The 22,938-nt window shown below is 46.9% G+C and overlaps 5 protein-coding genes across 8 annotated transcripts; 1 reads left to right on the top strand and 4 right to left on the bottom strand.

The window, feature by feature from the left end:
• Positions 1–369: 369 nt before the first annotated feature.
• On the bottom strand, positions 370–8,323 carry ppp3r1b (protein phosphatase 3 (formerly 2B), regulatory s1ubunit B, alpha isoform, b). Of its 2 annotated transcripts, XM_079728844.1 has the most exons (7): positions 8,141–8,323; positions 5,631–5,834; positions 5,502–5,541; positions 3,000–3,176; positions 2,675–2,734; positions 2,235–2,419; positions 370–1,757 (listed from the first exon to the last, which is right to left on the bottom strand). In XM_079728844.1, exons 3-7 carry the CDS (start codon positions 5,512–5,514, stop codon positions 1,710–1,712), a joined length of 483 nt encoding a protein of 160 aa, XP_079584970.1. In that variant the 5' UTR covers positions 5,515–5,541; positions 5,631–5,834; positions 8,141–8,323; the 3' UTR covers positions 370–1,709. The 2 variants fall into 2 exon arrangements, with proteins under 2 accessions (XP_079584970.1, XP_079584969.1); XM_079728843.1 differs by lacking the exon at positions 5,631–5,834.
• A 981-nt stretch (positions 8,324–9,304) lies between these two features.
• On the bottom strand, positions 9,305–10,903 carry cnrip1a (cannabinoid receptor interacting protein 1a; the record flags this gene model as incomplete). The annotated part of the gene is made up of 3 exons (XM_079731100.1): positions 9,305–9,469; positions 9,661–9,820; positions 10,725–10,903. The coding sequence occupies 3 exons, from the start codon at positions 10,901–10,903 to the stop codon at positions 9,305–9,307; spliced, it is 504 nt and encodes a 167-aa protein (XP_079587226.1).
• Positions 10,904–11,415: 512 nt separating this feature from the next.
• Positions 11,416–14,112, bottom strand: fbxo48 (F-box protein 48). 3 transcript variants are annotated; one of them, XM_079730059.1, is made up of 3 exons: positions 14,033–14,089; positions 12,949–13,444; positions 11,416–11,953 (listed from the first exon to the last, which is right to left on the bottom strand). In XM_079730059.1, exons 2-3 carry the CDS (start codon positions 13,222–13,224, stop codon positions 11,792–11,794), a joined length of 438 nt encoding a protein of 145 aa, XP_079586185.1. In that variant the 5' UTR covers positions 13,225–13,444; positions 14,033–14,089; the 3' UTR covers positions 11,416–11,791. The 3 variants fall into 3 exon arrangements, with proteins under 3 accessions (XP_079586185.1, XP_079586184.1, XP_079586183.1); XM_079730057.1 differs by having other exon boundaries at positions 11,417–11,953; positions 12,949–13,251; positions 14,033–14,112; XM_079730058.1 differs by lacking the exon at positions 14,033–14,089 and having other exon boundaries at positions 12,949–14,022.
• Positions 14,113–14,157: 45 nt separating this feature from the next.
• aplf (aprataxin and PNKP like factor) lies at positions 14,158–19,632 on the top strand. Its single transcript, XM_079730041.1, has 11 exons — positions 14,158–14,419; positions 14,581–14,705; positions 15,696–15,767; positions 15,874–16,040; positions 16,467–16,704; positions 16,828–16,906; positions 17,193–17,467; positions 17,704–17,909; positions 18,771–18,893; positions 19,150–19,196; positions 19,298–19,632. The coding sequence occupies exons 2-11, from the start codon at positions 14,613–14,615 to the stop codon at positions 19,489–19,491; spliced, it is 1,494 nt and encodes a 497-aa protein (XP_079586167.1). The 5' UTR covers positions 14,158–14,419; positions 14,581–14,612; the 3' UTR covers positions 19,492–19,632.
• A 544-nt stretch (positions 19,633–20,176) lies between these two features.
• Positions 20,177–22,906, bottom strand: snrpb2 (small nuclear ribonucleoprotein polypeptide B2). The gene is made up of 7 exons (XM_079730054.1): positions 22,886–22,906; positions 22,407–22,482; positions 22,065–22,237; positions 21,454–21,591; positions 21,073–21,108; positions 20,600–20,688; positions 20,177–20,366 (listed from the first exon to the last, which is right to left on the bottom strand). The coding sequence occupies exons 2-7, from the start codon at positions 22,468–22,470 to the stop codon at positions 20,207–20,209; spliced, it is 660 nt and encodes a 219-aa protein (XP_079586180.1). The 5' UTR covers positions 22,471–22,482; positions 22,886–22,906; the 3' UTR covers positions 20,177–20,206.
• Between the last annotated feature and the right edge of the window lie 32 nt (positions 22,907–22,938).

Below are 22,938 nucleotides of genomic sequence, written 5' to 3'. Positions count from 1 at the left end.
AACACTCAGCGGTTTTCTTGCAAAACTAAGATCCACAAGCAACAATAAAAACCATGAATGATATGTGAGACAGCCACATCATCAAATATAATGAAACACACTGCTACCACTTGCCTACTAATTATTCATCTGCACGAAGTAGGACGCTGTGGTTCAGCAGGGGCGTGGCTATTGCAACTCCTACTTTTCTATCCAGTAAAAAGGGAATCTGCTCACCATATTAGTAAGAACGTAGTTTGTTTATTCATTACGGTTTAAAATACCTTAGACAACATTTAATCGAAGGACCACATTTAAGTTTTTTATCGACCTAATAAGTGCGGAAGCATTGCTGTCGTCATGGCAACATATCGACACAAAAGCAGTACACCTGGAGCATGTTTATTTTATTTTTTACCTATTTACACGTTTAAACATTCACTTCTGTTTGGCAACATACACAAAACATGTTGTAGGTGTAATGGTTTGTATTGGAACCCTTACCGATGTGTGAACAACTTAAAGAGTGTGTAAGAACTGTCAACTGGACGTCTGTTGTATTGTTTGTAAAGTTTGCATGAACACTTGCATGAACATCACAAACCATCTGGGGAATAATGTTAATTTTCATGGTTAAATTTGTGTTGGCAGAAAATGCCTTCTGATCTGTTCAATTGCTTACCTACATCACCACATCTTCTAATCAATAACTTTGCCTTCTATCAAGTTACACATGGACAATAGTTCCACCTCTGCATTCTGAATGAGTTCTTACTTCTAAACATGTAGAAAAATACAAAAGCACGCCTAGATTCATATTTATCTGGTAGTTGAGGAAAAACCAAATGAGCCAAGTTCCAAATCGAAATGGGCTTTGCTGTTGCTACCTAGCCAAGCAACATGCTAGCTGCTGCTAAACAAAAATCATGGTAGCTTCTGCTAAACAAATAGCATGCCAGCTGCTGCTAAACAAATTGCTGCCTAGAAGCACTTCTAACAAAGCCACACACTAGCTACTTCTTACCCAGATATTAAAGCAGATGAATGTAGCAGCTAGATATGTTGTTTTGTACCTGATTGACAAATGTATCAGATATACATGTTGATTAGCAACTCATTGATTAATCAGCAAGATATAATGATTGGTACATTTAACAAAGCAGTGACAGAAACAGTAGCCTGTTGTTGGTAGCTAGCAAGTGCTAGTATCAAGCTAGCTGCTAGCAGCTAGCCATATGCGTGGTGCTCGCAGCATAGCCGGTGCTGGCAGCTATATAGCAGTAAGCCTAGGGCCAGCAGCTGTATAGCAGCTTGTCCAGTGCCAGCAGCTATATAGCCGTTAGCTTGGTGCTAGCAGCTTTATACCAGTTAGCTTGGTGCAAGCGGTTGCTGTGCGTTCAGATCAAGTACATAATGACACGTCACAGCAGCCTCCTCAAGTCCCAGAAAATATACTTTACAATAAATATACACCAGTTTACACGTCCCTAAAGTAAACACTTACAGAAATATGTGTGTGAAAAAAATAAACACACACACAGACACACGCACACGCACACACACACACACGCACGCACACGTATATATAGAAAACTATCTCCAGCCCCCCCACCCCCCGCAGTGTAAACAGACATGTGATAAGCCCCTCCCCTTGCAGTAACCACCCGGGTGGTACTGGAATGACTTCCAAACAGGAAGTGATGATGGTGATGTAGATGCAGGCAGCTCCATCACACGTCCACCACCATCTTCTTGTGGATGTCCAGACCTCCGACCACCTGGCAGGGTAGCAGAAGAGGAGGAGGATTAAAGGGCTGCTTTGTTAATATGGAGCCGTTGTTGCTGCGGCGACAGCCTTGTTGTCGAGGTGATGATGATTGTGTATTTGGTTACAGAGTAGTTGCAGTGACGATGGTGTATGCGGCAACAGAGTAGTTGCCGTGGTGATGGTGTATGTGGCGATGGCGTGGTCAGCGTGGTGAAGGTGTGTGCGGTGACGGTTTAGTTTCCGTTGTGATGGTGTATGCGGAGAGTAGTTGCCGTGGTGATGGTGTATGTTGACGATGGTGTCTTCAGTGTGATGGTGGATTAGTTGAGGGAGTGGTCAGTGTGGTGGTGGTGGATGGGGCGAGGTTGTCTTCAGTGTGGTGGCGGTTGTGGCGGTGTGGTCGGTGTGGTGTTGGTGGTTGTATTGTCAGCGTGGTGGTGGATGTAGTGTCAGGGTGGTGGTGGATGAGGTGACGGAGGGGACTCACGGAGCAGAACTCTCTGAAGGAGATGCGTCCGTCTCCGTCCTTGTCGGCGTTGATGATGGTCTTGTCCACGATCTGCTGCAGCTGCGTGTCCTTCAGGTTGTTGCCCACCATCATCTTTAGCACCTGGAACAGCTCCCCGTTGGAGATGTAGCCGTCCTTGTCCATGTCGTAGATCCTGAAGGCGACTGGGAGACACCATCACCTCACGTCATCCTCATCATCCTCATCATCATAATCATCCTCCTCATCACTGCTTTGCGGAGGGAGGCAGCGATTTAGAGATCAGAGAGGGAGGGATGAGAGGGGGAGGGATGAGAGGGGGAGGGATGAGACAGGGAGGGATGAGGGGGGAGAGATGAGAGGGGGAGGGATAAGAGATGAAGGGATGAGAGTTGGAGGGATGAGAGGGGGAGGGATGAGAGATGGATTGACAGACTCACAGCGTAACTTCTGCTCCTTGTCCCCCTTCACGCTGAACTGGGAGACCCCTTCGATGAATTCTGTGGAGAGACAGATACCAGATGATACCCTAGACCCACCAGTCTCCAGGTGACGACAGAGGGAGACCAGGTGAGAATCTGGACCAATCAGTCTCCAGGTCCCTACGGACAGACCACATGAGAGACTGGACCATCCAGTCTCCATGTCCCTACAGACAGACCAGGTGAGACCTAGGACCGATCAGTCTCCAGGTCCCTACCGACAGACCAAATGAGAGACTGGTGGGTCCAGTCTCCAGGTTAGTACAGCTCAACTCAGACCGACCTTTGAAGTCCACCTCCCCGTTGCCGTCAGTGTCAAATATCTCGATGACCCTCTGGACCAGCGGGTTCTGCTGGAGCTCAGGTAAGGACATGAACTCCTCTACACTCAGGGAGCCAGAGTTGTCCAGGTCCAGCTTCTTGAAACGTTTCCCCAGCCGCTTGATCTCATCTGGGTCAACTGAAGGGGGAGAGACAGATTCATATTATGTTTATTTTGGGCAAAATGTACCCGTGTGTGTGCTAGGGCTGCTTGATTATGAAAAAAGTCATGATCATGATTATTTTTGTTTGAAAACATGAAGCATTTATTCAGCATTCTCTCCAAAAAAACAATTTGAAATTTCCCCTTAAAAAATAACACAAAAATGTATATACATTTTGAAAATAATGTACAAATATGTATCCAGCTATTCTGTGATTTGTATAAAAAATGTAATAAAAAAGATTTGGAGACCCAAAAATCGAAGGTGCGATCAAATTTGAATAATTGCACAGCCCTAGTGTGTGTGTTTGTGTGCCTGCGTGAGTGTGTAAGTCATCTCTCTGAGGGGCAACCTGGGCCCTAGAGCCTACAGCACTAATAATGAAATCTGGGTCAGGGGTCAGGAGTCAGAACTAGCCCAGAACTAGACCACATTCAAAAAGTTTGGATCCTGACTGTTGGATTGATAACAAATAATCATAATCACATTCAGAGCTCCAATATTGGATTAGTCTATCTCTTTACAAAATTACAACATAACAATACTATAGTGCCTGTCTTGCTCCAGATCTGCTGTCAGACTTATTCATGTGGGCTAATGTTTAATGTAAAGTCTGACTTGTTAGCCGCTGCCCAGCGTAACAGAATACCCAGAGTAACCTTGAGTAGCGTTGCAGACCTTAAAGAACATAGACCATGTGCCCTGCCCTGTTGTTGAGCTCTGGCGCACTGCTCTACTGATCCTCTAAGCTAGAAAAGCTCCCTTTAAAGACGGTCAGCCCGACCACCCCCACCGTCTGGGGTTAACCTAACCAAGTAGTTAACTCAAACCTTTCCTAGCCGAAAGCTTCAATCCCTAAGGTCTGCCGTCTATCCGTACGCATCTTTGAGCCAGATTTCCTACCCCTACCTGCTCCTTAGTGACATGCATCTAAAGGAAACTGGATAAAAGCATTTGCTGAATGAATGACCTGCTGCCCCCACTAGATGGGGCACTAGACTCTTTCACACTGATATTGGTATGCAGTTGTCTGGCTTCATTAGGAGAGGTACAAGCTGGCCATACATAAGTAAGGGCCAGACACCACTGTTTGTGTCCCACTTAGTCATCATATGACAAAGATCAGTTTGTACCATCTGACTGGGTGCTGAAAAAACACCAGTACCTGTGCAATCTGTCAGTACCGCAGGACAACTAACCTCCCACCAGGCTAACAGCCTGATACCGCCCACCAGGCTAACAGCCTGATACTGCAGCGCCCACCCAGTTAACCCACTGATACCGCCCACCAGGCTAACAGCCTGATACCGCCCACCAGGCTAACAGCCTGATACCACCCACCAGGCTAACCGCCTGATACCGCCCACCTAGCTAACCGCCTGATACCGCCCACCTAGCTAACCGCCTGATACCGCCCACCAAGCTAACCGCCTGATACCGCCCACCAGGCTAAAAGCCTGATAACGCCCACCTAGCTAACCGCCCACCAGGCTAACAGCCTGATACCGCCCACCAGGCTAACAGCCTGATACCACCCACCAGGCTAACAGCCTGATACCACCCACCAGGCTTACAGCCTGATACCACCCACCTAGCTAACAGCCTGATACCACCCACCAGGCTAACAGCCTGATACTGCCCACCTAGCCAACCGCCCACCAAGCTAACCACCTGATACCGCCCACCAGGCTAACAGCCTGATACTGCCCACCAGGCTAACAGCCTGATACCGCCCACCAGGCTAACAGCTTAACACCGCCCACCAGGCTAACTGCCTGATACCACCCACCAGGCTTACAGCCTGATACCACCCACCTAGCTAACAGCCTGATACCACCCACCAGGCTAACAGCCTGATACTGCCCACCTAGCCAACCGCCCACCAAGCTAACCACCTGATACCGCCCACCAGGCTAACAGCCTGATACTGCCCACCAGGCTAACAGCCTGATACCGCCCACCAGGCTAACAGCTTAACACCGCCCACCAGGCTAACTGCCTGATACCGCCCACCAGGCTAACAGCTTAACACCGCCCACCAGGCTAACTGCCTGATACCGCCCACCTAGCTAACTGCCCACCAGGCTAACAGCTTAACACCGCCCACCAGGCTAACTGCCTGATACTGCAAAAGCTAACCGCTGGACAGCAGGTGAGAGATATAGTGAGAGAGAGTGAGAGAGATCTGGACTTGTTTATTTTCGTCGCCCAGCAACCATATGTGTCCTACTTGGCATTTGAGGCTGAGGTGTGATGCATGAAGATGTGGATAGAGGTGAGATAATTAACAGGATACTCACAATGAGTACACATCTCCAGAGGGTAGCTGGCTTCATTTCCCTGCAGGAGAAGAGGAAGAGAGAAGAACAGAATGAAGGCTAGCTAGGCTCAGAGTGGGGACCTAGAGAGATGTACAGTATGCAGTATACCTAAAACTCTTAATTAGCATGTTGCCATTGGCTGTGGAGCTGCACTCCGACACGGTGAGGCCAGTAGGTTACAATGTGGTCCTGCGATGTGTGGGCTGTTTGTTTACTGAGTCGCCGTCGGACCACATGCAATCTTTCCCCTGGTGTTGATGACCAGCAGCAGGCACAGTGGTGTTATGTGCGGGGGAGGTTTGACCTGTTCGACTGAGCACCACACACACACACACTGCAGCAACACACAAGTTGAAGGTGGTACTTTCATCTGGTCACACACGCGCCATTTTGTCTGGGAGTAAACACCAATATAGATTGCATTTCAAATCTATCGAGACCTACAGGAGGGATTATATCATCGATCAGGATGGGACAAAGGGTTCTGGGTTCCTGCCAACCCCATATGAATCCACCTGCAGACATCCTAACCTTCTGCTCCTCCTTGAGCATGTGACTGGAAGTGCCTTTGGAGGGGCAATGTGCGGTACGAATCAGAAGAACACCGGGACGGAGCGCTCTTACGCTACAAACAGGGCTAGGTTCGGGACAAATGGGTCGCTTGTCCTCACTCTTCATTTGATGTTGTGTATTGATTGTGTCACCAGTAACCGTTGGACTCAACCACTAGCTTTGTGGCAGAAGGGCCTCGTAGCGACGCAGGTTTGATTCCCACCTGCGGCCTTATGCTTAGACTCCACATTTGTATGCTAAGTGTCCGCAGTCGTGTGCTAAGTGTCCGCCGCCATGTGCTAAGGGTCTGCGGACGTATGCTAAGTGTCCATCCCGAACTCTCTCAACTCTTCCCTGTGGCTCTTCTGTGAATTGTCCATTACGGAAAAACAAAGCCTATTTAACATGTGACAGGAAGACGGACCATGTGTCTCCGGGCCAAGGGGGGGATGGGGTTGATAATGCATCATGAGGTGGTGTTGGGGGATGCCCAAACCCCATTTCTCTGTTGACCACATAGTCAAAGATCAGCGCCGCTCCTCCATCAAGGACCCTCAGAGCATAGCGATGGGTCGCCCTTTTCTGCGGGCGTTTGTGGGGTGAAATGTCTTGTTAATCGAGCAAGGACCACCCGTAATGCTTTGTTTATGGAATACCACATATAACGCACTGACGGGATAAATATAAAAATGGTGGGTTTGTGGCGTGTCTTCACCAAATACGGCCGTTCAGTAAAATCTGTGACTATGCCTCCTTTTGGCTCGCAATCTAATAGGACAGCGAACAGTACACACTGTAGTATGCCAAACTGCGTCATGCATAATATGCGCATCAATTAAAAATGCAGCCCATGAATGTACGAGATCGGGCTTCTGAGAGGGGTAGATTTGGTCACAATAACCGCTGCAACACTCTCTGCTCATAACATGCTCCATCCTTTAAATATTCCATTTGCACATTCTGTAGATATGCTCATTACTTTTGATAACCCTAATCTAGTTAGTGCTAAAAGTCTAGTAAAATACTATTCTTGAGATGTTGCGAATAATATACTACCAAATTATATATGATGCAAATTGCATTTTGTTAGCTGTGTTTTGACACTGCTTTTGACACTGCTTAGTTGAGTCTAATATAATAGAACATAATAATAATAATAATAATAATAATAATAATAATAATAATAATAATAATGATAAGCATTAACTGCAATGAATAGATTGCACTTTCTGACCGTAAAATTATGAGATATTCTTCAGTTAGACTGTTGTGTCAATAAATATGCATTGTGTCAATACTGGGATGGTGTATGGTAACATGTCTTTGGTAACATGGTAACATATAATTAACTCTTAATTCATTTGATAAATATATTATCGGCATGTTGTCTGCATTAACGCAGAGAGGTAAACTGTTTGTGTGCTTTTATACTTGATATTTATTTCAATTTCACCGTTGAATCAAATGATTCTCAAATGTGTATGGTGGGTTTGTAGCTGTAACGTTATCCATCTTTCCAACGGTAAAGCGTTACGTCAGGCAAATTGTTACACTGTGCGTTAAAGCCTAAACACAATATTACGTTGTGGGTTGCAGCGTTACGTTAAGCAAATTGTTACAATGCGCGTGTTTACGTTAAGCACAATGTTACGTTGAGCATTTCATCGTCACGTAACTTGTAACGTTATGTTGCGAAATGAGGAAACATTTGGAGATGTTTAATGCTTAAACTGAGAGGCAACGCAGTATAAATATACACAATGTTCGCCTATCAATGTGGAAATGCTTCCTTCGTTATCAGCCAGTACATATGATGACATCTTATGAATATTGACATAGGAACATAGTTGTTCGTCAGCAGCTTGATTAGAAGATAAAACGGATTATATTTGACCACTAAACGGAACTGGCCTGTACTGCTAGGTTTACTATGCTATCAGACGAGCTAACGGCTAGCTTCAGGTTGCTATTAAGAAAAATGGAAGGAGATCGTAAATAAACCCGTTTTGACTCCACGTATAATACAACTTGATTTCGCCTCAGTATTATAAAGAGATTGTCCTTACCATACTGAGGTCGTGGTCTCGTCTAATTCCCGGAGAAATTAACTTTATTAGAAAGGGTCGCACCTGTATCTGTGCAACTAGCAAGACTAGAATCTGACTTTCCTATCCACGATCACATTCACCTCCACGGAGACAGAGCGAAAAGGGGAAGGCGAGAACACTGCAACAGGCACCGGAATAGAGAGATAGGTTGACGGCTGAAAGAGGAGGCGGAGGAGGAGCTAAGGAGAGGTGCATCCGGGTACTCTCTCGTTCTCTTTCTCATTTACATACTTCTCTCTTATATATATATAAAACCTAATCTTTGCCTTGTTTCTATTTAACTTAAACTTTTATAATCATTCTTACCATTCTTCAACCCGCCTCTCTTTAGCTTACTGTATTTATTTCACTGTCTTACAGTAGGCTCCTGTGGTTTGACCATGAAAAACAATGTCATGGTTTTCCTCTGTTGAGCGATTCATAGACCTTTTTTTTTCCTGTATTGTGCATCCATTGACAGCCTCTGTGTATTCATAAGGTTTATTCACATTGGTTTCCTGCTCAATACATAACAAAACTAGATCGGAGAACATCATAAGACACAAAACCGCATTTGGCAAAATGAATCCAACCATGCACTGAAACCACCGAAGAGTTATCACAGACGTTCAGAACAAGTGACTGATGAACACCTAAATACACACACACAGACACTCATGTGGTTAATCATGCCATATGCACGCACACACGCACACACACACACACACACCAACGCAATACCAAACACACCTTCACGATTAGTTTTCTCTCTCTCTCGCTCTCTCTCACTCTCTCTCTCTCACTCTCTGTCTGTGCCATACACAGGTTCAACTGGTACATATGCCTTCCATCCTGATCTAGGGGTGGTCTATGAGTTGTCTACGGGTAGTCTAGGGGTGATCTAGGGGGGGTCTACAGGTGGTCGGCTGACCTAGAGATAGGACGGCTCTAGGTCAGTCTGCAGCCGTATATTGGTATGTCCCATCAAAGCTGCTGATTGATGTAAAAAGTGTTCTGGTTCGACTGCTCATGCCTGGTTACATCCGCTCCGTGGGAAACCAGCATGGGAGATGGCTCTTGTTCTGAAAGCAGTGTTGTTCCTGGTCTCCCTGGTTCCCGGCAGGCCAGCGTCCCGCCGGAGGCTCAGTTGAAGACCTCCTTGTTGATCCACATCAGGGTCCGCGTCTCGTTGGGCTTGCACTCGTATTCGATGTCGCTGAACTTGTTCCCGAACTGGCAGTGTTCCCTCTTGTAGTAGTTGTAGAACTTCACCTGCCACACGGTCTCAAATTGACCGGCCTTGGGGAACTAGAGGAGAGGAGGTGAGGAATTTAGAATACAACACATTAAAATATATAACATATAAGTAATGTAACAAATTGGAACATTCACGTTAAAGTATAACATTAGAAGTTAACATTTGAAGGTACGAGCATCATGTCACTACGACGTAAGAGTCCCGCAGGCCCCCCAGTGGGAGGACTGGCGACAGGTCTTACCTCGATGCTGACCTGGATGGGCTGCCGGTCTCCACTCTTTGTGTGGGGGACACCCTCTGTGTCGTACTGGCCGTGGTAGACCGCCTTGTCCCCTACGTCCTGGTCCCCCTCCTGGGGCTGGAGCTCCAGGGGGAAGATCACCCCCCCGATGTTCATGTTGCTGTTTGGGGGGAGAGGGAAGGGACACTCAGAACAGCGGCTGACGCAAAGACAACCTCTGGGGGTCCTCTGATTAGTCAGAGGACCCCCCTCTGGGGGATTCATTGTGTTCCCGGCCACCACCCGCCTCTGACTAGATCGCGACCTATTTGTGGTCGAACCCATAGTTTGAGATCTGCTGCTTTTAAGAGATGCTACACAATAACATTAATTGGTAGCGTCTGATTAGTCATGTAATGCTATTCGGTTAAGTGCCATCTCAACCGTCAGATATAAATACAAAGATAGTAAATACATATATCAATTATTAATTATTATAATATAATAATAAAAATACATAGAAAATGTATAATGTTATGTATTTATAGAATATCTTTTGTTTAATGTAGATGAATATTTAATATGTATTAGATCATATCAAATGGGAGGGGGCGGGCGGACTTTTGCACGGGGGGCGGGTGGGGGGGGGGGCACAGTAAAAATATGTTCCGCCACTGACCCAGTACATCTGAGCGTGTCCCATGTTGGGTCGGACCACCCTTGCAACGGCAGGTCGTCCCTGTGACTGACAGCTCATCTTGTGTGAATGATTTATTGAATGGTGTCGATGACAGCCCGGATGCTATCTCTGTATTTATTTATTGATATCGCTTGATATGGAACGCTTCTTTGGATCGGGTTGTGATACGCCTACAGCATAGGCTATAGATATATGTATTGCTAGGCCTACTGAAAGATAGAGCCATGATATGAAATACAGGACCACATATTAGGCCTCCACTGGACCTGACAGCAGTCCATCGCTAGGCACGTCGTGTAGCGTCAGATATAAGGTGTTGAAGGTGAATATAACGGTAAAGAATGTGAATATAAAGGTAGAATATTAAACCAAGGGTTGTCATTACGTAGCCTCCGCCTTCCCGGGTTTCAGCACCACCTCGATCTTGTATTTGGAGCCCGTGAGCAGCTTGATGGTCCGCGTCTGACCGAAGCGCGTCCCGTCCACCTTGAAGAACACCGGGCCCTCGTTGGGCTGGATCTTGAGACAAATGGAGATGTTGATAATCGGCGGTAGGTCGTCCATGGTCGCGTACTTTAACGGTCGTGTTTTAAAGCGTTGAGGTGCAGCGATGCTGAGACGGCCCGCAGGAGCGCAGAGGTAGTGACGTCAGAAACAGCCGCGCAGCCTCCCTTCTCCCATCCCCCTCATCATCGAACCCCTCACAAACAATCTGATACTGAGCCCACTGACGGCTCTCTCGTATATTTCACCGAGACACGACGGAGCAACGTCAGAATATAATTCCGTTTCTCTGATTGGTAACCTGGTACATGTTTTTGTTTTATTTTTTTTTATATTATTAAAAAGGCACTACGTACAATGTAAACAGCCACCGTACCAGATTATATCTATAATAATTCGCATCTTTAGTCGCTTGGTGTTGGTTTAATCTCCGACGTCCATATTTACTTATTTGTAACCTGTATCCGACTTCATGATTTTCCCATTGCTTGGTAACCTTACATGTTTCCAATCTGACGTAATGATTTGGTTTGGCTGTTATAGTAATAAGAACCTATTAATGAAACAATAAATAACAAGAAAAAAAACATTTTTAGATCCAGAAGCATTTAAATGCTCATTCAGGAGAACATATGAAATAATTACAGCAGGTTAAAACAAAATTTCTTTACCATGGTGCTCAAGTGATCAACATAAAACGTGATTATCTATAAATTCAAAAACATTTTTTCTCCGGACATTTTGTCTCAGGAAATCACATTATTATTATTATGACTCAAAAAACACACGCACACACATGCACATACACACACACACGGCAGTATAAACAGAATATACAACATGTTTTCTTCGCTGCTTTAAAGAAGCCCTTGTAATCATGTAAAAGGTATTTAAAAAATCTATCAGAAGGAAAACTGTGAAGAGGCATGTGGGTTGAGAGCTGAAAGGTCATCGTTGGAACTCCGCCTCCAGGATCTCGCCCCAGGCATGGACGTCCAGCGGACACATCCTGCAGCCAAGCAGCTCCTCGGCTGAGCGCACACTGCTGTAGCGGCCCGCCAGCCAGTCCCTCTTCACCAGGCTGACCACGTAGTTCCTAACCAGGGTGACCTGGCACACACACACACACACACACACAGAGGCAGACGCATGCACACAGACACACAGACGCATGCACACGCACGCACACAGAGGCACGCACGTGCACACAGACACAAAGACGCATGCACACACAGACACTCACACATGCACGCGCACACACACAGACGCATGCACACACACACACATACAGACACATGCACGCACACACACACAAACACACAGACGCATGCACGCACACACACATACAGACACACACACCCACACACACGTACGCGCACACAGATGCACGCACACGCACACAGACACACACAGATGCATGCACACACACGTACACACACGCGCACAGAAGAACGCACACACACGGACGCATTCACACAGACACATGCACACACACACAGACACTTTGATGAAGAATAACTTATTGTAGGAAACTTCTGACAACAAACTATTTGATTTAATTTTAGAGCATTATTATTGGAAAATAAAGACGGCAGTTTACCAAGCCTATATTCCATAATTACAAACGATCACATTGCAGTAACAACAAAGGACGACCATCGTTTGATTAATTTTCAATACACTTGGGGGGGGGGTAGGTCTAAGGAAAGATGTCCTTAGGCATGTCTGCAGGAATGAATGACAGCTAAAGGAATCTACACATTTAAGAAGTCACTAAACTGGCATGGCCTCAGTTTCAGACTCAGTGGCTACAGTGGCGATGCAAGTGCTAAATATCTTTACACCTTTCAATTAGAAAGAGGAAGGGAGGTATCTCTAGGTCCAAGGAGAATGCATACAAATGCCTCAAGTAATTATATAGACACGGCTGGACCAGCCTACGGCCAGTCTGGGGCACATGCAGAATAACAATCTAATTTTGTGGCCATAATGGACCCTATTGAAGCCCTGACCTCTCCGCACGCCTCGGCTTTGCTCCGTTAAAGCTACGTGACACGGTGTTGTCTGTAGCGGTGCCTGTGCTGACCTGAGACCCGTGACCTCACCTTCCATGAGAGTCCTTCTCCGCGGTCACGGTCCACCTCCCTCTGGCACACGGCCCGGACCTCCAGACAGCCGCCCTTCCACAGCAGGTCGCAGCCCTGGATCAGGGACCTCCAGCGCTGGCAGGTGAGCGCAGCGCAGCAAAGGCTTGGAGGGTCCAGCCTGGCGAAGATGCTCTGGCTCACCTCCCAGGGGAGACTCTCCGAAAAGTCCTGCCCTCTGAGGCCCCCTTTCCCCCCCAGGGACAGGTCGTCCGTACACGTTGACCTCCGCTCCATGACGTCACGGCGACCTGGAACCCAGTCCTAGGACAGGTATAAGGTACAAGGTGACTATACTTCTTTTGGGTGCTGACCGGATGCAGCCGTCTCCGGATTCTCCGCCGTCATTCACGCTAGCGTTCTTTAAATACTGACGGGGTTTCCCATGATTCTATTCAAACCTAACCCAAGTGGTGGGTGTGCATGAGGTCGGTGGTTCCCAGTCCATCAACCCGACCTGAAATGCAACGCACCACACCAACATAGATGATTATGGAGGGTAATAACGCACATTAGTATATGCTACACGTGAACCTCGTGAGATGGCGCAATTTTAATGGTTCGCTATCTCGGGATATTGAGCAATATCCCATGATTGAGATCTCAAACTCGGGATAAAGTTTTCTTCGCAAATTGTCCCGCTTTGTTTGCTAATAAAAACAAATAAATCCCTGCAAAAAGTGTTATCTTGTTTATATTTGGAGTATTTACGTTAAGTAAAACAATTATTCACCTCAGGCTCCGTGAAAAGTGGGTAATAGCCCCTTCGCTATTCCCCACTATTCACTTCGCCGTCGGCGAATAATTGTTAATTATAACTCGTAGATGTTATGAGCAATGTTCGCTGTATTCCACACACAGCACCCTATATGCAAGCTAATTCTTATTTGGGAAATTGGAAATCAAATCCCTCTACAGCGTAGTACAGGGTTTAACCCACGTCATGTCGATTAAAACGTTAGGTTCACTTTAAATAAAAAACACGGACGATACGAGGATGAGCGTTAATGTTCGTTCAATGATAAAAGTGCGATCTGATGCCTACCTCGCGTCCAAAAGCCCACGTTCAGTTAGTTCCTGTCACAGCTGATGCGTTTTAAATATTGTTTACCCACACGGGCGTGACGTCACATGGTTTCTCTTTGGTCGCGCATGCGCACAACAGTGGCGCCTCATGGCTAGGATTCTGTACACATAGAAATGTGTTTTAATAGCTAAATGTTGGATTAATTTGTGGTCTAGGGCACGAAAGTAATGTGTCCAGGTTGATGCCGTACTTCTAACCCCTCAGTGTCCCGCTATTTCAGCAGGGATTAGCGTAATTCGGAGGTTTCTGAAGCTTCTTGAGAGACATGTAGGAAGTTAGTTGGACTACTATCGCCAGGGTTTCTACTAAACTAAACTGTAGTTTATCGGGATCACAACCGCTAAGGTAGGCGTTCATAACTTTTACCACGTAATCATTGGTTGAAACGAAAAGTGCTATAGCATGGACAGTAAGCAATAGGACGTTAGCCCTAGTATTGTGTATTTTAATCGATATGAAATACCAAACACTGGAAATGTACACACTACCACGTATTGCTGTTGCAGTAGCTGGGCTGACGGCTGCTGACCCGTAAGGGATGGCGGGTTACGAACTTGTCCGGTTGGACGGCGGAGGGCGCATCCACCTGCCGGAGGGGGAGACGGTTCTGGGCCGGGGGCCCCTTCTTGGAGTGAGTTCACTTATAGAATAATAAAATATTTTACATTAACATTTACATTTAGGGCATTTAGCAGACGCTTTTATCCAAAGCGACTTACAATAAGTGCATTTGTTACAATAAGTACATTTGTCATAAGAAGTGAAACAATATTCACATGCTATACACATGCTATACATATATAATACCATATTCAATTCAATTCAATTTTATTTGTAACCCTTAATCACCATTACAGTCTCAAAGGGCTTAACAAGTCAAATATTTATGACACCCCCGTTTACCCAAGCCCCCACAAGGGCAAGAAAAAACTCCCTTGAAATTAGCAAGGAAGAAATCTTGAGAAGAAACGCATAGTGGGGGATCCCTTCTTCCAGGGATGGTCAGGAGTGCAATGGGTGCCATAATTGACATACAGGTAAATACATGCACAAAAATGGTGATGTGGTGCTGGCCGGTTGACCATGAGGAGAGTCCAGGCATCCAGTCCAGTCACCGCAACATGCTAGAACAGACAGAATAGTGAATTAGAACGGAACAGTACATAGCGGGAATGTATACTGCATTAACAAAACACAAACAACCAGAGTGGTCTTCAAATGCAAGATCGTAGAGGTGCGTTTTGAGCTTTCCTTTGAATAGCTCCACAGAGTCAGCTTCCCTGATCACTTGTGGCAGCCTATTCCATAGGAAGGGGGCTCGATAGGCAAACGCTCTCTGTCCAGCCGATTTCTTTTTAACCTTCGGCAGTGAAAGAAGGCCAGCTCCCGAAGACCGGAGGTATACATATATATGTATAGCATGTATACATATATATATATATATTTATATCATATCTATACCATCTTGTCAGTCAGACAGCGTTAGGTACAGGGTCTCCTGCACTCCTCCCTAGTCTACTACGGGGTGCCCCTAGAGGTCGCTGTAATGTGTGTGTGTGTGTGTGTGTGTGTGTGCGTGTGTGTGTGTGTGTCTGTGTGTCTGTGTGTCTGTGTGTTCCAGGTGAGTGACAAGAGGGTGTCCAGACAACATGGACTCCTTGAGAACCAGAACGGACGACTCAGGCTGAAACCGGTATGACCTCATAACATGGAGTTAACATTACCTTATATGCCATGTCTGTTTCTCCTATAAATAATGAATGGCGTGTGGTCTCTCTGCCATTGTGATGTGGGTGCAGGTCCACGTCAACCCCTGCTTCAGCCTGCAGGGCGGCGCCCTGGAGCGCCCGCAGCCCCTGGAGAGAGAGCGCTGGCACCCGCTGTGTCACGGGGAGCTCTTCTCCCTGATGCCCGGGAGCTTCATATACAGGGTGGAGGCCCTGGGGGGAGAACCCCTCACGCCCAGGTACTCCTCCTGCTCAGCTCCTCCTCCTCCTCCTCACCTCTTCCCACTGCCTCCCCTCTACTCCACTTCCTCGTCTTCAGCTCCTCTACCTCCTCCCCCTCCCCTCCACCTCCTCCTCGTCCCGACCTCCCGCTCCTCACTTCCTCCCCCTTGTCTCCTCCTCCCGCTCCTCACTTCCTCCCCCTTGTCTCCTCCTCCCCCGCACCTACTCCTGCTCCTCCTACTACTCCTGTGTTGGTATCCTTTTTTGTGATGTCATCGGTCATGTTTGTGTCTGTGGCCCCAAAGTGTGATGTCATGTTTCTGTGGAGGCCCCAAGAGTGTGATGTCCTGTTTCTGTGGAGGCCCCAAGAGTGTGATGTCATGTTTCTGTGGAGGACCCAGAGAGTGATGTCATTGTCTGAGGTCTCTGTGATGTCACCGCAGTGCCAGCGGAGGTCCGGAGGGAGATGAGGGTCCCACGGGTGCGAGGGATTCTCCTCCACATGAAGAGACGGCTCCGCTTGGATGTAGCCACAAGCAGGCATCTCCTGCACTGACCGGTGGAACCCCTCCTCCTGCTGCACACAGTCCACAGTGTGATGCCCTGCCCACACAGGAAGTCACACCCACACAAGATGCCCCGGCCACTAGGCGGCTGTCACTGAAGCTCCAGCAAGAAAAGGTTCATACCTTGAAGTGTACTTTTTGCAACGTTATATAATTTCATTATATAATATATATATATATTCTGAAAACACTGGGCTCACTGGAGCTTTAATAAAGGTTGTTTGTATTGGGCCAATAGGAGCAGAGTGGGCGGGGCTTCCTTCCTAAACCTAAGAGAGCGTTACCTGCCTGGATGACAGCTGGAGCTGCTCTGGAAGGTAATAATAAGGCCCATCTCCTAACTCCAAACTACCCCCAACTCTTCAACCCATCGGCTCTAAAAATTATGTTAACCTTTATAATAACGGCTAATTATTATAATGTATTGTGATAATATCTGGTTATTATAATGGTTTGTCTTGTGATAATAACTGGTTATTATAATGTATTGTGTTGTGATAACTGGTTATTAGAATTTATTGTATTGCTGTTGGTTGGTTTTAGCTCATCAGAATGTTGCTTTGTGTGTTGCTATGGATACCAGTAGACTCTCTCTTTTTAAAGGCCAATCAGGAGCCGGCAGGAAGCAGCCGGTTCCAGCCTCTAACAAGCGAAAACGAAGCCGAGCGGAAGGGCCCAGAGCGGGCCTCAGCTCGGAGGAGACCAGAGCGGGCCTCATCTCGGACCTGCCCAGAGCGTGCCTCAGCTCGGAGGAGACCAGAGCGGGCCTCAGCTCGGAGGAGACCAGGGTTGGCCTCAGCTCGGAGGACCCCGGAGATGAGGACTCTTCAGGCTCAGCCCCCAGGAGGAAGCGGATGAGGAAGATGAGCGGCGATGCAGTTGGGTGACCCCAGTGACCTCCAGCTCAGTGATTTATAATCAGGACAGCCTTGTCTTAAAGGAGCATGACGTTTATATATCAACATTATATTATTAATATTCTATATATATTTATTAGAACTGTGTCATTCATTTGTTTGAAATAGAGTTTGGATTCAAATGAGAAAGAGTAGCTTACCATTTGAACAGTTTCCTGTTGTAATCACCATAGTTAACGTGTGTGACTTTCTTCTAGAACACTCAGACGGACAAGAACCTGCCCCTACGTTACCATAGCAACAGCCCAGGGAAGGAGGACTGCAGTAGGCTAAGTGATGAAGGTGCTTCGAGAAGTGACGTCAGACCAGACAGGAAGTCCACGGCCCCTGGAGGGGCGGGGTCTGGCCACGCCCCCTCCCGGAGCACCAGACCCCGCTGTCCATACGGGGCGGAGTGCTACAGGTGAGACTCCGCCTTCAGCTGGCCTGGCTGCATCACCTGTTATCGCCTAGCAACCGTGTGTCAGCAGGTTTCATTACCAGCAGACGGAATAACATGGCGCGTTCAGATCCCTGGGAATTAATATGGAAATAATTTTCGTGACGTCGGAAAGTTCTCGTGAATGACCTCATGACGCTCTGATGATTCTACTTCCGTTTGGCAACTGGGGCCAGATTTTGATAAGAGTCAGTTGGTGCCCAGTTGGTGACGTATTGTTAACTAGTGACGGGCATGAACATGGAGGTACATGAAAGTTTTACTCAATATAAAAGAATCAACCACTGTATCACATACTTTACTATTGATTGACGTTGTAACCGTCTGTTGGCATTGTCTTTGCTCAGTTTTGAACGTTGTACTGGTGAACCAGCTCTAGATAAGGGCAATTATAGCCTTCCATACAGTGGCAATACTGTATGTGCTTCTCATAAAGAATAGCAAAAGGATGGTAGGTGATAGGCTACAACGAAATAAAGGCGTGCGAACTTGAAACTGATCCTACCAAGTTCTCTTTAGTTCTGACGGTTTTTTACAGATAAAAAACCCTGCTGTGAAGAAATTTTAGTATCCGAACGCAGTGCACATGAACGGTCGCTGGCGGGCCATCTCGTTATCACCAGGACCATGAACTCACCTTTAGATAGATTATCCCTGTTACACTGCCAGGTAAACCCCTGGTTGCATTCAAAGGTGTTTTAAATGTCAATCACTGGTCAGTGTCCCGCCTGTTTTGTCATGGGAATGGGCCACGCCTCCCAGATCCACAGGGTCACAGGAAGCAGTGAAGTGGCCCTGACCTCCGACCTCATGTGTTTTTCTCAGGAAGAACCCGCTGCACTTCCAGGAGTGTTGTCACCCAGGTGACCACGACTACCAACAGGAAGAGGAGGAGCCTGAGGAGGAAGTGGACCGTCCCGAATGTCCCTACGGCATCGACTGTTATCGGTATGACACTGCACTGACCACATCAGTAGATACTGTAGGACCACACCAGTATAGTCAGACCACATCTGTACTGTAGGACCAAATCTGTACTGTAGGACCAAATCTGTACTGTAGGACATCATCAGTTTACTGCAGGAGCAAATCTTCACTGTAGGACATCTTTAATGTTGGACCAAAGCTTTACTGTAGGACCTCTGTACTGTAGACATGTGCATCGTAGGTCCTGATGTGATTCCCTTGTTTTTTCGTGTGGCAGAAAAAACCCACTGCACCGTAAGGAATTCCAACACTCCAGGAGGGCAGGTACGTTGTCAGCACACAGACACCAGGAACAGAGCTCCCTGTATGTATGGTCATATTAATCCTCAGAACAATGTTAAGCCTGTCTCCCTGTCTGTCTGCAGCGAGGAGCACAAGGACAGCACCCAGCACTCAGGCTGGGGATGATGAAGACGAGGAGGAGTATGAAGATAGCTTCATTAATGACAGCAGTGATGAGGCGTTCGATGACTCTGACTATGTCCCGGCCGGGTCCGATGACAGTGGAACAGAAGAACTCCAAAACGATTCCCAGGACTCCCTGAGGAGCAAGAAGTGATCCCTGGTTCCTGTAAAAGACTTTCCGAGGAGCAGGAAGTGATTCCTGGTTCCTCTAGCAGACTTCCTGAAGAGCTGGATCTGATTCCTGGTTCCTCTAGCAGACTTCCTGAATATTTTTTTGTGGCTGTCCTGTTATGTCATGAACACTAATAGTTTGATTTGTAAATACAGATTTAAATGAAACAGTTGTCTTGTGGTTGTTATTTTGATTGGTCAAAGAAACACTAAAACTATGCCTAGTGGTGGTTGGTCTAGTGGTGTCAACTGACCAGTATGAACACCGCTAGACCAACCAGGACTCCCAGCAGCAAAAGCCCCATACCATCCAGGACTCCCAGCAGTAACACCCCCAGACCCTCGTAATCCCTCAACTGGATAGTAACTAGCGTAACCGGGTTACCCTGTGCATGCAAAAAAGGTACTGAAGGTGGCAACCATCCCCAGGGGAACTCCTGCCCTCTCTGGGCAGGTAACACCCTGAAGGCCTCAGACTAGGCAGCACGTCTTTTAATACTGTTTATTAGAAAACAAACTCCTTTCATGGTCCAACAGTAAGACTCTCCATACAAATAAAATAAAAAAACATCCAGGATGATCCGCAACCTTTACAAAAATCTGAACGGAAATCCAGGAATCCTTTCAGCTTCTCTCGCCCCCCCCCCCTCCCCTCCCAAAGTCTCCCCCTCCTCTCTCTCCTGCGGGAGTACAGGAAACTACTTCTTGGCGTAGGTAATCTTCATGGCGCAGGTGGCGGTGATCCTGAAGCCCTGCAGGGCGTCTTTAGCCACGCCCGCCAGCGCCTCGCCCTCAAACTCCACAAAGGCGATGTCGTGTTTCCCCGGAACCAAGCGCACCTCCTTGAACCCTGGGAACCTGAGGACCAGAAGGAGAACCGTGAGAATCATTCACCCTACAGGCACACACCTACTCACCAGGCCAGAGTTAGACCCCCTCACCAGGCCAGGGTTAGTCCCCCTCCCCAGACAAGGGTTAGAGTTACCTGAGACGGTCGGGCAGCAGCATTCCTCTATAGAGCCCTCGCCTGGTCCATAGCCCCACAATAAGCCAATACAAAGTACACAACAACTTATGAGACCAGCACTTACTGGTTGAAGAGCATGGACAGCATCATCTCATTGGTCTCCTCCGGCAGGTTGCTAAGGAACAGGATGTAGTTGGGAGGGTTGTCCGGTACCTGGAGAAACATCACACACCTGTCAACACACCTGGTCCAATAGAAGAGCTCTTCAGACACCTGGTCCCATAGAGGACCGCTTCCACACACCTGGTCCAAAACAAGACCCCTTCCACACACATGTCGAGGCCAGGAGAGTAAAACTAGAGGTCTGAATGAGGGTGAGGCCAGCATGGCCTCTGCATCAAGCCAGGAAGTGACACCCATTAACAAACCTCTCTTATCAGGTGATACGCTATTCCGCTCTCTTATTGATCCATTACTATAATTAAAGAAAGCTCTTCTAGATAACAGCAGTAACGTTTTACTGATAATGAATGCAGTGTTTAAAACTCAGTCTAACTGAAGGAGCAGTGAAGAAATACTCCAGCAGGAGAGACGTACCGGGGCAGCTGGGCTGTTGGTCTGCGGGGCGAGGGCCTGGAACAAGAAATCACATTGTTTGAATCCAAGGACGTCGTTCATCTCTTCATCCCCATTACATACCTCTAGAAGTGCACTGCTTATACATACATCTAACGGCATTACATAGTATGCTGTTCGTATGCTGTTGTTGGGCTTGGTATGTGGTCTGAGTGCTAACATTTCATTGACACAGACAGCTCATTTCTCTGAAGACAAGATCCTACATTAGGATTTAACAGTGCGTGTTCTCAGTAGTTTGTTTTCCCACTAGTCCTACTACTAAGCAAATTCAAACCCATTGAAACAAAAGGGGTGTCAATGGGTCTCTTCGATGTCTGATCAGTGGGTTTGAGGACTCACTGCCGGTCCTGGCTTCTTGGCTAGGCTGGTCAGCACCTCAGGGCCCTTCTTCTTCTTGTCCTTCTTCTTGTCCTTGTCTCCGTACGTCCCCCTCATCTTTGCGATCACCTCTGAGTCGGTCTTTGCATACTGGATGCGCTGGGAGCAGAGAGGGACGAGGACAGTGTATGAAACCGAACTACATAATAGCCTTTATTGCTGGGATCAGAAACCAAGGATCAGCCCAGTTTGGTGTTGCATACTATCTTTCAGTATTCCAGACAATCAGGATCATTGGATCGGGCTATCATACCCTGTGTAGTGAGACAGGTCAACAGCTTGTCCAACCAGGCAGTGCGACATGGTAACAACCTGGCTTTTATAGCCGTGATGGATTGTAGTGTTACCAGTCTCGCAAGCATGTATGCCAATATGATCTGACATGGTGGGGTTTAGTGACCATCCTGAAGATGGTTCGTGATTATAACTCACTCCAGTGTATGACTGTGTGTGTGTGTGTGTGTGTGTGTGTGTGTGTGTGTGTGTGTGTGTGTGTGTGTGTGTGTGTGTGTGTGTGTGTGTGTGTTGTCAGCTTGAGGGGTCATTGTACACCGGTTGGGGTCGGAACTCACCATGGGTTTGTTGTAGAAGGGGAAGCCCTGTAGTTGTCGCAGGGCGTTGGTCGAGGCAGCCAGCTCTTTGAACACAACAAAGGCCTGGCCACGCATCTTGGACGTCTTCATGGCAACGATGTCGACGATCTGACCGAACTGAGAGAACAGGGCGTAGAGCGATCGCTTCAGCTCTGAAAAACATAAAAAGAACAGGTTGAGAATCCGCTCTCCAGTATTGGACGAACAAAGAGCAGACATCACATTCATTAACCGTTAACAATACAATGACGTGAGGGGGTTCATTCGAACATCCTCTTGTTTGATGTGACAACGTTATTGAAAAAGTATGAAGAAACTCACCATCCTTGTTGACTTTGTCGTTCATATTGTTGATATAAATCGTGTGGTTTGGTCGGATATCCATGGTGGCTGGTCTCTGGAGACAAAGTCATATTCATGTACAGTACTATAGAAATACTTATTCTGACCATTTCTGGAATATCCGAGCCTAAAATTTAAACTTCTTGAATCACATAATAAAACCTGAAACAGTTCGTGTCAAACATGTAATAATAACCAACTGTATAGAGTGGTGAAACCATTAAAAAAACCAACGGAGAGGTGGCGTTGTCCATTCATTCACAGCGTTAGCCTAGCAGCGGTTAGCTTACTTGACACACATTAAGTTCTATCTTTTTAATTCTCAACACATCACATTTTGTTCCTACAGAACTGGATCATATAAACTGGAACATATAAAATGCTTCGATCAATCTTACCATAACAATGCAATATAGAGAAGGTATCACAAATAAGTTCATAATACAATAATAACTCACCTCTTCAACGCACCGCGGTATAACCGGAAACAGGAAACAGATCTCTTTTGCGC

This window comes from Pollachius pollachius (genome assembly GCF_949987615.1).
Source record: "Pollachius pollachius genome assembly, chromosome: 2".
Taxonomy (NCBI): domain Eukaryota; kingdom Metazoa; phylum Chordata; class Actinopteri; order Gadiformes; family Gadidae; genus Pollachius; species Pollachius pollachius.
Note: the sequence above shows the minus strand (reverse complement) of the source record. Positions and strands in the feature narration are given on the sequence as shown.